This window comes from Ammodytes marinus (genome assembly GCF_949987685.1).
Source record: "Ammodytes marinus genome assembly, chromosome: 18".
Classification (NCBI taxonomy): domain Eukaryota; kingdom Metazoa; phylum Chordata; class Actinopteri; order Uranoscopiformes; family Ammodytidae; genus Ammodytes; species Ammodytes marinus.
In genome coordinates, this window is record NC_137222.1 from 1,195,112 (window position 1) to 1,211,134 (window position 16,023).

A 16,023-nucleotide genomic window follows, 5' to 3' on the forward strand; every position below is an offset into this window, starting at 1 on the left:
GTAGGTAACACATCTGGTACAACAATGTTGTGTATCTTATTAAGTGTTAGTGAAAAATCATAATTCTAATTGTAAAACTGCTAATCTGGCATTCGTGGCAGGGCTGGTTGGATAATTGGTCAAACAGTTTATGGCAAATAACCAACAAACTGACAAACAAAAGTAAAATGTCTACATGTCGTCAGCTTCGTAAATATGACACGAGTAGAACAACAAAAACAAATACTAAATGTTTGGGAAGATTTCATTTTATTTTAATAAACATTTTCAATGATTTTGAAACAGAAGAAATACAAAGACATAACACGGATACACACATATTTTTCCATGTTTGGATTTGAAAAGAAATCCAATTTCAAACTTCTTATTTATTCTCATTTTCTCGCTGTTTTCTTGTTCAACATCAGTCCGCATTTAATGTCCATTTTTCTCCCATGATCCATGAAGAGTCCATACAGTTTATATCCGCCCTACCAAGGGGAAAACTGTAGCTATCAAACTATCGTATAGGTGAGTCTGTGTATAGTTAGAATATCCAGGATCCATCCATCTTTATTTGTACATTTCAGATGCAGTTTTTGATTTTTCCTCATTTTCCTTTCCTGTTCCTTGATCCGCTGTATTTGAAACTCTTCAGTGGATTCTTCCCTCCGACCTTCTACAAGAGAAAAAGTTTAAATGGTAAATGGACTCCACTTATATAGCTCTTTTCCCTGGTTTGTCACAGACTCAAAGCGCTTTACATTGTTTTGTAGACAGACATTCACCCATTCACACACACACACATTCGTACACCGATAGCAGCAGCAGCTACCACGCAGGGTGCAAGCTAACTATCGGGGAAAATTCTGGGTTCAATGTCTCTTTGCCCAGGGACACTTGGACATGTGGCGGGGAGACGGGGGATCCAACCACCAACCCTGTAGCCCAGTGGACGACCGCCCTACACACTAGCCACAGCCGCCCATACAGTACATATAAGAATTGTAGCTGAAATCTAAATATCATTCAAATTAGTTAACATTTCAGTTTTTTTAAGACATCAACACAGTGAGAAAACACAAATGGTTTATTTCCTAATTATTTATTATTCCAATGATCTCTTAATCTACATAAAAGTCAGAAAATAGTTCCCAGATATTCAGTTTATTATCTAAGAAAATCACAGTTAAGCCTGTTACCTACTCTGCAAGAAGAAAGAACAAACTTCTCGTGACAAAATGAAAATGACAGAGCTGCAATAATTTAGTGTGCAATGTCCCTCAAATAAACCAATACATTTTATTTTTTTAATCTTCTAGCAGCTTGTCCGAGAACTTTTGTGTGATTGGTTAATCGGTACTGTACGGCCTGTGTGGTTCGGTGGGAATAGGAATATGTGTATGTGTTACACCCCTAATAACTGTGTTTATACCATAGTCTGTGTGAATACTCTATTCTGATTGGCTGGAGAACATTCCATAGGTGTGGATTAACCCCTGATGTATGGACACCTATGGAACTGTTTACATTCTGTCCACTTTAATGCGTCGCCGGCTCGCCGCTGATTAAACAGTGTTGATAAGGGATTTATAAAGCCTAAAATATCCTGCCGTGCAATCGCCTCTGGACACCACAGGATGGCGCTCGCAACACAAGAGCTGTAGTAACGATAGTAGTAAAATAAAGTGGCTAAACTTAATGTCCTCTGGCTAAACGTCAATGGTTATCTCGTTAAAAAGGTGAGTAAGACTCCTGTTTAATTTGAAAAAGGTTTGTAACTGAGTTTACATGTATTTAGCCACCAAAGCCCGGCTGCACTGTCTATCTGTCCGACGCTTCACCCTTACATAATGGAGATGTGTGTGTGTGTGTTCTGTTCTCACCTTGAAGTTGGTCTTGACGACTCCGTCTGGTTTGGGTTTGATGATCCTCTTCCTCCTGCGGCCGGACAGAGGGTTCAACGAGCCACGCAGGGTTTTAGGAACTGGAGAGGAAAGGGACATTAAGAGTTACATGTCTATATATTTATTTTCATTTAACCTTTATTTATAATGTAGAGATCAATTTCAGGGGTGAACCTCATTTGCAATGATGTCGAGTCAAACTAATGCAAAGCAAAAACAACAATACATACACAGTATACAATGCAAATACACAACAACTGATAAAGAGAAAAAGAAAACAATTGAAACATTACAATGCTTTTTGTCACACAATGAGTACTGGTTCTTTAACAACAGGGGACTACATTGAGAAAGAGAGAGTGATTCATATTTTTAAAAGGCACTTTTTTGTTTGGCTTTTAATGTTATTCTATATATCCAACTTAATTGAAAAACGTTTTATTTTTTGTGTCTTACCGAGATATTCTGGAACGTTCTTGAGATGTGGTTTGATGACAGCGGGGTGAAGATCTTTGTCATGTCGGAGCAGCTGCAGGTCTCTGGGGTTATCGTCAAAATACGTCTGAGAGAAAACACACAAAACATACATATGATTAAAAAATGTCCACACTCTTCCACCTCCACTATATGGGTGTGTAAGAGTGTCAGAGGAACATTCACTCACCTTGAGTTTCTCTGAGTTGAGTAGTTCTTGTTTGATCTCCTTCAGTCTGGCTTCCTTCACCGCCTGCTTTGTTACTGATCGCATGGCGTCCTAAACACACACACACACACACACACACACACACACACACACACACACACACACACACACACACACACACACACACACACACACACACACACACACACACACACACACACACACACACACACACACACACACACACACACACACACACACACACACACACACACACACACACACACACACACACACACACACACACAAAACTAACATTAATATCCTATACATAACATTTATAACATGGTGTGACAGTATAAGTGTTCTTAAAGGAGCTCTGAGGAACTTTTCAATATTTCTGAAACAGTCTAACCTCTGATGATCATAAATGACATGTAACAGCAAACGAGACCATCAGTGCAAAGAATGCTATTTTTATATAGTTTTTCTTAATGCCTTTGTCATGGGTACGCTCACCCAGGAACAACAGCTGGCGTAGTAAAAACACTACCGCTTTTGTCCAAAGGGGGGCGCTAGAATTAACCAAAACTGAAAGTTCCTCGGAGCACCTTTAACTAGCAAAGCTAAATATTACAGTTCTTTTGGGCGTCTTATCTGATCAACCTGTGAAAAGGAAACGGCTGAAGAAAATATGAAATAAAGACAAATGAGACTCACCCTGCACCTGTACCTGAAGCCTTCTATCTCCTCCATCTTAAACTCATACGGTTTCAGGACGGAATCACCCAGATCTGAAAACACAAAACACACATTAATCATATGTTGTAATGTGCGGTAATTACAAAAACAGTACTTGAAATGTAATAAAATATTCATAAGTATGAGCCTAAGAATGAACCTTTTTATATATACACAGGAGATAAACTATCAATACTACACACTGTACCTTTAAGGCTCCCTTCCTTTTTTTCTTTGACTTATCACTGACCTGTCATGCACTAAACGTCTAATAAAATGGCTAAAAAGTCACAAAAACTCACATTAAACTTGGATTAAATCTCTATATAAACAGATTGGAAGCAGTGTAACCCCGGAATTCCACTGGCTGCGGGTGCGGTGTCCAACGGTTTTGCTCCGTGCGCTCACGTCCGGCAATACCCACCGGCTCCGTTTTCAAAGCAGGCACGGCCAGCTCCGCTGAACAGCTGGAGTCGCGAGACCGAGGAGTTCCCGCGGTAATAAAAGTGACGGGCGATCGCTCTTGATAATATGATTCTCCTATATGGTATTTACACAACAACGAACGCACGGAAGGTTATTGTTCCCATCCGAACGAGTAAAAGAGCAGTGGACATGCTCGTATGTGTCTCTGTTTTGAGATTGTTACCTGCAGTGAACACCGAGTGTCTTATTTTGAAAATTAACCGGAGGTTTTATTGTTTTGTCGGCGCTTGTGTTCCTGTCTATCTCGATGTGTTCTGTGCTAAATTGATGCGGTGAGCTCCGGCATCCGGCAGAAATAGAAGCAGTGCATATTTCACCGGAGAGCTGGAGCAGCAGCGGAGCAGAGAGACGGCGCAGCGGCCGTGGTGGAAACTCACCCACTGACTGCTCTTAATTGTATTTTTGTTTCTGCCGTGCTGGAGCGGAGAAGGACCGGAGACGCAGCCGGTGGAATTCGGCCATGATACCTCCAGTGGTAAAATGTAGGGTTAAACAGTGAGACCATAAAACACTCTTTCTGCCTTTTCTCAGGCTAGGATGAACCGATTTCTAAAAATGTTACACCTTTATACTACATAGGATCTCAGAGTTCAATACACCTTCATATTCCCACCGGTGAAGTAGGTCTTTAAGCTTAAACTTGGACTAAAACACATATAAACAGATAGTAGTAGTAGTATTTACCTCCAGTGAGAGCCTCCTCCACCTCCTCTAACACACTGGTCTCTGTGGTAGAGATGAAGGACAGAGCGGTGCCCGGGTTATCTGCTCGAGCCGTTCTACACGAATAAACAAAAATAAAAATATCACATCAGGGTTTGATCACTGCAGAGAAGGCAAACAGAGCCACACATAGGGCCATGCAGCTACCTGTCCGTACTGTGTGTGTGTGTGTGTGTGTGGTGAAAACGCCAGATTTATTAAACAGCCTAGGCTCTGTAAACTGGCATGTTACTAGCTATGGTGGGTCTCTTTGTGAGAGGGAGAGGGAGAGGGAGAGGGAGAGGGAAAGGGAGAGGGAGAGGGAGAGGGAGAGGGAGAGGGAGAGGGAGAGGGAGAGGGAGAGGGAGAGGGAGAGGGAGAGGGAGAGGGAGAGGGAGAGGGAGTGTGTGTGTGTGTGCTGTGATGAAACACCTTTAATACAATAGTGAGTTATTTGAAGCCTCTTACCTTCCGACTCGATGAATATAAGACTCGACTGTCGTGGGGAAATCAAAGTTGATGACATTAGCGACATTTTGGAAATCCACCCCTCTGGAGACGCCGTACTCTTTGTCCTTGGACCTTAAGAACACATTATAGAGATAAATACTGTCAGTATACTCACTACAGAAGGACAATAGACACTTTATAGTGTCGTAAAATGCTGAAAATGCATTTTTAAGATGTACATAGTATTTATTATTTTTTTATAAATTGAAGAAATACTATGTACAGGTCTTAAAAATGCATTTTCAGCACGTTTTTAAACAAGAAATGTCTCATAAATCAGACAGTTAACGACATATGAACAAATCCTTCTGTAATAACCTTCAGAATAGTGCTGAGAATGATTATGGAAAGTTTAGTTGATGTAAGTGCTTTAGAAGTTGAGATTTTTGGTTCAGAGTATTGGAAAATAAATCCTCATATACTCACTTCCCGGCCTTGTCTGCGTTCTTCTTCTTCTTTCCTTTCCCGGTAGCAGCAGCAGCAGGAGGAGCGGTCGGGTCGTTCAGACTCATCTCGTCTGTAGCGATGATGTAATCATAGAAGCCCTGGTTAAACTGGGTGATGATGTGACACCTGCAGAGACACAATAGACATTCTGGTTACTAACAATCTTCAGTAAAGCTACTTTATTAGTCAATGGCTACATTTAAAATTAGTCTTTTCACATAATATCCCATTTTAAAAGATACCACACAATTGAGAATACCACACAATCAATCAATCAATCAATTAATAAATAACCTTTATTTTCATTCGAAAGACACTGAGGTTTCCCTCATACACAATAAAAAAAATCACAAGGATAACATATAACGGACAGAGAAAACAGAAATAAAATAGGATAAAAATTCATTAATTAATAACAATTATTAAGAATCTACAGTATGGATAACTGGGGCTGCAAATCTGTTCAGTTCGACAGCAATTTCTGCTGACATTTTTGCTACTGTGTTGTATGAATTTAAGTATTTCTGCAGTCCCCATTTGGATGTGTATGGATCACTTGGATTTCAATTACTTAAAGGAATACTTCACCCATACGGAACCAGCGTTCTATCATTATAAAATCACTATTATAAGATAATGAATGAGGTTTTTCTTCCCTCAGTCTTCCCTCGGCCCAGCTGTCCTGTTAATCCTAAACCTTACTGTGATGTCACAAGAAGGAAAATGTAGGGTCAGACAGTGAGACCATAGAACACTCTTTCTGCCTTTTCTCAGGCTAGGATGATCTGATTTCAATTTTTTTTGCACATTTATACTAAATAGGATCTCCAAATTCAATACACCTTCATATTCCAACCAGTGAAGTAGGTCTTTAAGCAATAGCTCACGACAGGCTGTGGAATGTGCTCATTATACCACAGTTAGAGGGGCGTTGTTCGGCTGATAAAAGATAAACTTCTAGGAGAAGAAAAAAAAAATCAAAAAACACAACCTACTGCACTGTAAAAAGTCACTGTTCTCACCGTGAGTGTACAGGCAGCTCAGAGTTGAGCACACAGGCAGGAATCCCAAACTGCTCCAGGAACAGTTTGAGTCTGTAGCTGCGGTCGACCGCGCCCACAAACACCAGCGTCTTGCCCTGCACCAGACGCAGCCTGAGGAGAGTGTAGATCAGCAGGAACTTCTCTTCTTCTTCACATTTAATACTGTACTGCTGCAGCTGGCTGCTGTCAGGCAGCTGGGAGCCCTGCAGCTTCAAGATCACCTTTAATTAAATAATAAGAAGAAGAATTAGACAAGTACAAACACAATATAAGGACGACAGAAGTAAGTAAGCAACGCCTATCATTGCAGCATTTCTACCTTTTCTGATTGTGTGTGTATATTTTTCAGGCCATATTTGACCTCTAAATACAAACAGTTAGATGCTTATTATGTCAATAAATGGTTTTAAAATACAACTGTTAAAAAGCATGTTAAAGCTGGGGTGGAGGATTTGGGGAGAAAATGGCAGTTGGGATAGAGATTTGAATCCAAATACCTCAACCGCTCCACTTGTTCTCTTTGGTCCCTCCCCTATGGTCCCTCCCTGACACGCTCTACACCAACAAAGTCGTGCCAAAGTGAATGGACAGTCCCAACAGCCAATAAGAACAGAGAATCTGATTTTTTTTTTTTTGTTTTTATAGAATCGGAGCCTCGCTCTGATTGGTCAAAGTGTACCACTCATGTTAATTTTGACTAATCAGAAATCACATACCCCAGCTTTAGCCGCTAGATGCAGACAAGGATTGTTTGACAGTGCGATGTCAAAAGATTTCACAATTTCCATCTAGCTTTATTTTCAAAGAGATTTAGATTTTAGCGAGGAGGGGCAATAGTCTAGAAACACACATTTTTTTCTATACTTCTATCCAGACCTTGAAATTACATAATTTAAATTCCAAACTTTTTATACTTTTCCAGACTCTGTAGACGCCCTGTGTGTGTGTGTGTGTGTGTGTGTGTGTGAATGTGTAAACGACTTTACCGGGTTGTGTAACAGCAGCTCCTTTAAAGCCTGAACGTCTTCAGTGAACGTAGCCGACATCAGGAAGGACTGGTAGATCTTTGGCAGGTGACTGGGGGAAAACAACAACAAAACATTTAACACAGAACAGGATCATTTTAAGGGAGAATAAACAATAAATGTTGTTGTTGTTTTCCCATCACAAACTGAGCTTTTCTCAGATTGAAATAAGGATAGAGACGGAAGTTTTTTTTGTTAAGAAGTCTTGTGAAAAAAAATAAAAATAAAAAAAAAATGTCTTTGTATTGGCAAAAAATCCTTCACAAACACTTCACTTGATCCTTCACTTTTTTAAAGATATTTTTTGGCATTTTTATGCTTTATTGATAGTGCAGAGAGACAGAGGTGAAATGGGGCAGAGAGGGGAGTGACATGCAGAGAACGACTGCGGGTGGGAATCGAACCCGGGTCTGCTGCTGGGCCCGGCCCGGGAGGGGGACGCCCTACCAACTGAGCTAAAGGCGCCCCCACCATGTTTTATTATTTGTTATGTAGGGCTGGTTGATAAGGGCTAAAAAAATAATATCCTAGTATTCTAAACTGTTATTGCCCACGTTCCCCTTTAACAGTTATCAACTCTGAATGTGGATATACAACTCTGGAAAAAATAAAAAGACCACTTGAATTGTTCAATGTCTCTCTTGGTTTGAGTAGAATGAACATTTTGGTTTTATTCTACAAACTACTGGCAACATCTCTACCAAATTCCAATACATCTTTTGTCATTAAGAGCATTTCTAAATAAGTAATGTAGAGATGAAGATTTGAGAAAAATCCAGACTGGTCTCTTAATGTTTTCCGGAGCTGTTCAGAGAAAATGTTGAAATTTCAAGACATCATTTACAGTAAATCGTTCTCACCACAGAAGGTTTTTGAGATCGGCCTCAAAGCCAAAGGAGAAGAGCAGGTCAGCCTCGTCCACCACCAGCATCTCCAGAGAGCAGCTGAGGCCCAGGTTCCCTGCACTCAGGTGGGCCAGCACCCGCGCCGGGGTCCCCACCACGATGTCTGGCTTCTCCATCAGGATCGGCCTGGAAACACACAATACACAATAAGAAGAAGAAGCGAATAATACATTTCGGGGCGCTCCGGTGGTGTAGTGGATAGAGCGCGTACCATATTGGCTCCGGCCTTCGTTGCAGTGGTCACGGGTTCAAATCCGACCTGTGGACTTTTACTACATGTCATCCCCCCTCTCTCTCTGTCTGTCTCCCCATTTCAACTCTGTACTTCATTGCATGTGTAAAGCATTTACATTAGCATTTTTTTCACTCATAAAACACTGGTCACTTTATCCAGTAACACTTGATCAGGGTGCCATTTCTGAAAAAAAAAACCCAAGCAAGATTGTTTTTTCCTCAATGAACCAAATAGATTCACTGTCTTAGAAATATGCTTTTTTCTTAAGCAAAATATTAGTCTGAAGTGTGTCCTACCTCTGAGCGGAGAGGTCTTGCTTCCCGGAGATATCAGCCACTCTGACGTCTCTGCAGCAGAAAGCCGTTAGCTGTCTGATCATGGCCTGGACCTGCTGCCCCAGCTCTTTGGTCGGGATGAGGATGAGAGCGCGCACGTCCTGCTCGCGCACGGTCTGAGGGAAAGGAAATAACAACAAAATAACACAATAAACACAATGTACAGGGTCACGAGGATGAAAAGGGACAAAGGAACATCTAGGCCAGGGCTATTCAATAGGCGGCCCACGGGCCGTATCCGGAAGGAATATTTACTGGCCCCGCCTTGACTACCAACCGACCCCCCCCCCAAAAAAAATGTGCTGCACAATTAATGTACTAGCATGCGTGATGTGTGCTTGTGCATGGTCATAACGGCCGCAATCTGCAGTAAATAAATGTGCACATGTGTCTCCAAGCGTTTCTCTATCAGCTGCTCTGTGTATGCGGCTTTGCGATTGTACCGCACTGCAAAGCTAGAACAGTTTAAGACTTCACATCACCGTGGCAACACAACCTATCTATCGGCTCAGACAGCGCAGAGAAAAGTTTGATGAATATGTGGCACTGTTTATTAATTATTTATTATTTGCCCCCCCCCCCCCCTTTTTACATTTTAAAGCTACAACAGAGGTTAACTATGGTGTTTAATAATATACCACAAGGTATTTTGAATGGGTATATTTTAATCTAGGCAAACTCGTCTTCGCCAGCAGAGGGCGCTCTATGCCTTGCACTTGGCTGTGCATCGGTGACTGACGGCAGTAGCGCCGAAGTAGTTCTATACAGGAACAATGTACTGAGTGAGATCGCAACTTGAATGTTCACAAAGTATTTTTATATTTCCAACAGGTATGCTAAACACACACCAATGTTCTATTAGAGTTAAGACTTTCTCCTGTGACATTAATAGGAAACATTTAAGTTGACCGGGGCTAAGAGTGTTTATGATTGTGTATGGGGACTTGCCTTGCCCGTGTTTAAGATTGCGGGCGCCGATAGCGATGACACAGCTGAATGTTAAGCTAATCACGTCCTGGCTGTTTGGGGCCAAGACGAGTGTAACGAGTGTAATAACTGTTTGTAGCTATGTAGGGTTGGGCCACGGGAGTGATGACAGACTGTTTGAAGCTTGATGAACCGAGTGAATGTGTCGGTAGACAAAATAAGCAGTGGTTATTGATGAACGGGGCCGAGCTAATCCCCGCTAGCATGCTAATGCTAATAGCCGTTGGGTATTTCCTCCCGGTCACGGTTAAAGGGACAGTTCTTTGTTTGGATAAGAGTGTAATAGAGTCTGTGTTGAAATGCTTTTGTTTTGGTGTCTTTGAGAGTATTGTTAGAATAAAACAGTTGCTGACTGTGGGTTAAAGAAGAGTTATATTAGGCTAAGGCAGTGTATAGTGTAGTTCATAAAGGTTTAACAACAAGAAAGCAGTAATAAGACCAGGTTATACAGTGATTCAGTCTGCAGTAATGTTATTTTAATGCTCGAGGTCATTTGAGTTTATGCATTTATGTTTACCTTTATTTACAGTATGTTTAAAGAGGACCTATTATACTACTTTTCTGGTCTTAATTTCTTGTTTTACACTGCTATAGAGCAACCTGACACGAATCACATCACAAAAAACTATGTAGATTTTCGGGAAGCTCTTTCTCTTATTTTGGCGATCCAGCATGCCTGTGCTTCGGTAATCTCCGCTCCCTCCGCCTGTGCTTCGGCAAGGGAATACGTCGAAATGCATGTAAGTCATTATTTGATAATTTAGTATGGTTAAGCATGACTATGAATCATCATAACAACGTTTATAGGTCATAAAAGTCAAAAAGCATCATAGGTCCTCTTTAAGGAGGGATTTCTACACTTAAAGGAGACAGTATTTTCATAGCTGAGTTTACATACTAATATATATATATATATATGATTTTATTCAGGACACATGAAGATCCATAGTACAATGTATAAAAAATAGAGTCAATACATAAATAACAACAAAAAGCACACCAATGCATGCAGTTAATAGTAACTGTGGGCCATGTAATAGTAAAGTGAACATGTATTTAGGTGCCTAGTATGGGTAGTTAGACTAGTAACTGTAGAAGAGATACTGAGTACTGTGCTAAGAGTAGCAGGTGTATTACAAGTGTATTTGATTAATGCGTATTATAAGGTGTATTGTTATTGAGAGTATGTGTTTTGAGATGTATTAGATTAGGAGACTGACGGCAGTAGCGCCGAAGTAGTTCTATACAGGAACAATGTACTGAGTGAGATCGCAACTTGAATGTTCACAAAGTCTTTTTATATTTCCAACAGGAAATAAATGTGTTGCAGCGGAAACAACTGAGCTTTATTTCTAAACCTGTAACAAATACATGAGAGTGATGGCCCAGCCAAGTTTCAGTAAGTTTAAAGAAGTGTCACACTGTTACTGTCTTTGAAATGCATTTAGTCATTTTAAGGGGAAAACACATTGTATTTATTATTTCAACTTGGTAAATGGTAAATTGACTTATATAGCGCTTTATCTCCGTTATTCACAGACCCAAAGCGCTTTACATTGTTTTGTACACATTCACCCAGTCACACAAACATTCATACACCGATAGCAGCAGCTACCACGCAGGGTAGGCTTAGCACTAGGGTGCTAAGTTAACTAAGCTAACTATCGGGAGCAATTCGGGGTTCAGTGTCTTGCCCAGGGACACTTCGACATGAGACGGGGGATCGAACCTCCGACCTTGCACACCAGAGGCGAACTCCCTACCACTTCGCCACTGCTTAACTATTGAGTTATTTGTAGAACAGCATGCTAGTGTAGGCCAAGAAGATTTATTTTATGAATTTTCAATGCTGCTTTATTTTTATGTTTTAAATTGGGAAATACATGTTTCAAAACGACCAATAACCTCTGTATTTAAAAATAAATCAAGCAAGTAGGCTAATAATAACCATTAATGAAGTATAGCCATCGCATCACAGTAGGCCTATTGTCCACAATAATCGCACAACAGCCCCTCATCCAAAATGGAACTTTAAAAAGTTGAATTTGCACTTTGATGTGCATACACATGTTAAGTGTATGGTTCATTATTTGTATTTAGTGTGTCTGCATAATATTGCACCAGAAGAAGTTTTCTTTGCTTTGTACTGTCTGCATGTTTGCACAAAATGTGTACCTTCACATAGCAAACAAAATTGCACAACTGTAAAGTCAGTGTCTGTTGTTTTTTTGTATTCAAATAAGCAGTTGTTTATTTCTGTACTGTGCATTGGCATCCTTGAGAAAAATACAGCCAACATTTTTGCCTCCCATGACCCTGGACAGTGACCCCTTGACTAAGACATTTTCTGGGGGAAACACTGTAAGCTGTTGCACTCTTAGTAAACCTAGGCCTACCTGTATTTTGATAAGCTGTTGAAGAGTTAACCTATTGTGTTTTCCTGAACTGATAAGATTGTTAAACACTTAAACAACAGGCAGCCTATGTTAATCAAATAGGGATTTTTTTTTATAAGCTGGTGAACTCTATTTGATAAAATAAAGACAATATATGCACTCCTATGTCGTTGTAGTGTTTTACAATATATGTAGCTATTGATGTGATGCTCATCAATTTTAGGCATTTTTTTCTGGCCCCTCATTTTGGATCATTTCCAACAACCGGACCCCATTCAAAACTAATTGAATAGCCCTGATCTAGGCAATACACTGTGAAAGGGAGGACAAGAAAATACACAATAAATACGATGCATGAGGTCAACTATCTTGGCATTACATACAGGGAAAATCTTTGGAAAAATGGAAGCCTCTTCATAACGATACGATTTACACAAAAGGGAAATGTATCTTGTAACTCTGTAAAGGCAATAGTTTTGTTTTTTTGGAGAAAGCTTTATATTTAAACTAGACAGACAACTTTCTCTGTACATCAAAACATTGTTTAATACAACGGCCTCAAGAGCTATTGGCAGATAGACACACATGTTTGAAAAGTCCCAGCATAGCAACATTACGAACGCTCAAAACATCCTTGCGCCCATCAATTGCCCTACCTCTATGTCTCAATCCTAGGGAAAACACTGAAGTAATATGGTAAATGGACTTGACTTATATAGCGCTTTTCTAGCCGATTTTCTCAGCCCCAAAGCGCTTTACATATCTTACCACATTCACCCATTCATACACCGATGGCAGTAGCTGCCATGCAAGGCGCTCTCTGAACCATCGGGAGCAATTTGGGGTTCAGTGTCTTGCCCAGGGACACTTCGACATGTGGCGGGTAGGCGGGGAATCGAACCTCCGACCCTGCACTCCAGAGGCAATCTTCCTACCCACTTCGCCACTGCCGAATATATTTGCTACTGACCTGTTTGGAGTTGAGTATCCTCTGGATAACGGGCACAGCGTACGCAGCCGTCTTCCCTGACCCAGTGCGAGCTCGAGCCAGAAGATCTTTCCCCTCCAGAGCCAGAGGAATGGCTTTCTCCTGGATCAGAGTGGGACTGGACCAGCCCAGGTCTGCTACCGCCTGAAATAATAATAAATTATATATTTATTCCAGTAAATAACTTAATGAACTTAACACACCTTTTTAACAAAGTAAGATCAAATAAAGTAGGAAGGCAGTAGTAGTATTGTTGCAGCTTTGATATAATGTGTATTTTTCATTTTTTCATTCATATAACTTTTATTTATCCTCGAGAGACCAATTGAGGGGTGACCCTCATTTTCAATGACGTCGAGTTCAAACAAATTCAAAGGAAAAACAACAATACATAAACAATATTCAACGCAAATACATCAAATACATAACAACAGGTGAAGAGAAAAACAATTGAAACATTTACACAGTGGTGAAGATTAAGTGGTAGCAATTAAAATGAAATGGGTGAAAGTACAATATAGCCTAATTAAAACAGTTACAGGTAGAGTTTGGCAGATTTAAAATAGTTTGTATGTATGTATATTATATGTATTTCTAATGTGTATAATGTATCATATTGCAGGCGGTTGCAGACCTGGGCTGGTGTCTGCAATATATGATAATAAAGCTTTTATTGCAGACACAGGTCCATATAACACATCATACAGTATACAAAGGAGATACAAAAATACATGGAAATTAATAAATTACATATTGGCCTATAGGATATACAGGCTATTGCACTAATGCCATCTTAACCTAGACATGTATCTATAGCAGCTTCTCGAGGGCCGACTAGGGCTTCAATATGATGACATTATACACATTAGAAATACACATACACATTGTAACAAAATATACTGATTTCACAGCCACACCATTGATCACAAAAAAATCGCCATCTTCATATAGCAAGCAAGATTTATTATACCCCCAAATGCACACAAAAAAATGCCTCAGATCATAAGCAAAATACAAATATCATAACAACAAACCATACACAATACAAACAAGATAAATTACTTAATATATAAAACATGATGAAAATGAATATGATGTGTAAATAGTGTGATACTATAAAATGCATGTGCAAGTGGATGTAAAATTAAACATAAAAATTAATTAAACATAAAAATGATAATCACAGCGACTGATTACATTTTGGGTAACGACAGTGACGTATTAGGACTGAAATGATAAGTTATGTTAAAAGGTAGAAGCAAAGAGGTGTGTTTTTAGTTTGCTTTTACAATAATTGACTGAACTAGCTTCTCAGAGTTATATCGAAGTGATGATCTCATTTCTAAATGTCAAAAAGGAAAACTTAATACAACTTCTTGTTCATCGTACTATACATGAGGAATTAGGGTTGTTGTTACCAAATGTATAAATATTTAAAAATAGGGTTGAACATTTAGATAGATAGATAGATAGATAGATAGATAGATAGATAGATAGATAGATAGATAGATAGATAGATAGATAGATAGATAGATATGAACTTATCTCCTTTTTATCACATTATACAAACTGTCGAACTGCTTTCCCAATTCTTACACACAGAAAAGCATAATATCACTCTGAGAAGAAGGTTACACATTACACACAGAACAAGAGAGTTACATTTCAGTTTAGGTCCGTCTGACTTCATTTTACATCTGTGATAGTTCACGTGTGTTTACGTCGCGTGTCTTTAATTTCCCTTCCGTTTTTAAACCTTTTTAAACTCCAGTTAGGTGTTTGAACGTCTTCTTATTGTTTATTTCATCTATCGTGATAATTGTCAGTGAGTTTTTACCTTTAACAGACGGTCGTCTAAGCCCATCTCATGGAACTGAAGTCTGTCCGCCGCCATGTTTTCCTCTTCTCTGTCCACATGTGCGTCGCCGTCGCAAGCTGCTTACGTCATGAAGCGTTCACAATCCGTGTTTTTAGATTTTTATTTATAACCATAATTTTGTGATAAAATAAAATAAAACATGGTGAAATAGCAAAACAATATTAGTTTTATTATATTTTATTTATCTAAATTAAACCAATCATAATCATACTAAACAAACAATGTCCTTAGAAACCTGTAAAGTAGAGTACGCCTTGTTAGTTGCTTATTTTATTTGGTCTTTTGTTTGTGTTCTCACTTTTTCAGTTGTGTGTTTGTGTTCCTTAAAAAAAATCAAAAATTAAGTATCTAAAAAAAAAATCAGACTAAACAGATAAATACAAATACATTTACAAATAAAATGAAAATGTAATACAGTATAACGAACGCTGATACTAAGGTACAAGATTCATTTGACACCGAATTGTGTATTTTTTTAAATAAATCAAAACAGAGGCTGAGACTTTTTCAAAATAAATATAATTTCATTGAGTAATCAAATCAGTTTTATATAGCGATATGAGATGAGCCTATATATCTTTTAAAACTCTATTTGCATATGAATAAATCCTACCTCTTATGTAATATCAAAATCTGCAGCTGAGCCACTGAAAATAACCTGTAGCGAGGTTGTTTACGTTTTGCAATTTTATATTCATAATTTGTCCAGGAGAGGGCGCCACCATTTGAAACACCAACGTCGCGTCACACACGTACACACACATAGACACAGAGCATCATTAACAATTAAATATAAAAATAAGCCTCAGTCGAGT

At 39.3% G+C, this 16,023-nt stretch overlaps 1 protein-coding gene across 1 annotated transcript; it reads right to left on the reverse strand.

Moving 5' to 3' along the window:
* Window positions 1-240: 240 nt before the first annotated feature.
* On the reverse strand, window positions 241-15,231 carry ddx56 (DEAD (Asp-Glu-Ala-Asp) box helicase 56). The gene is made up of 14 exons (XM_080046220.1): window positions 15,167-15,231; window positions 13,312-13,473; window positions 8,920-9,074; window positions 8,344-8,514; window positions 7,445-7,535; window positions 6,438-6,679; window positions 5,395-5,541; window positions 4,927-5,040; window positions 4,441-4,535; window positions 3,250-3,323; window positions 2,551-2,640; window positions 2,343-2,448; window positions 1,866-1,966; window positions 241-658 (listed from the first exon to the last, which is right to left on the reverse strand). Exons 1-14 carry the CDS (start codon window positions 15,221-15,223, stop codon window positions 590-592), a joined length of 1,674 nt encoding a protein of 557 aa, XP_079902346.1. The 5' UTR covers window positions 15,224-15,231; the 3' UTR covers window positions 241-589.
* Window positions 15,232-16,023: the final 792 nt, after the last annotated feature.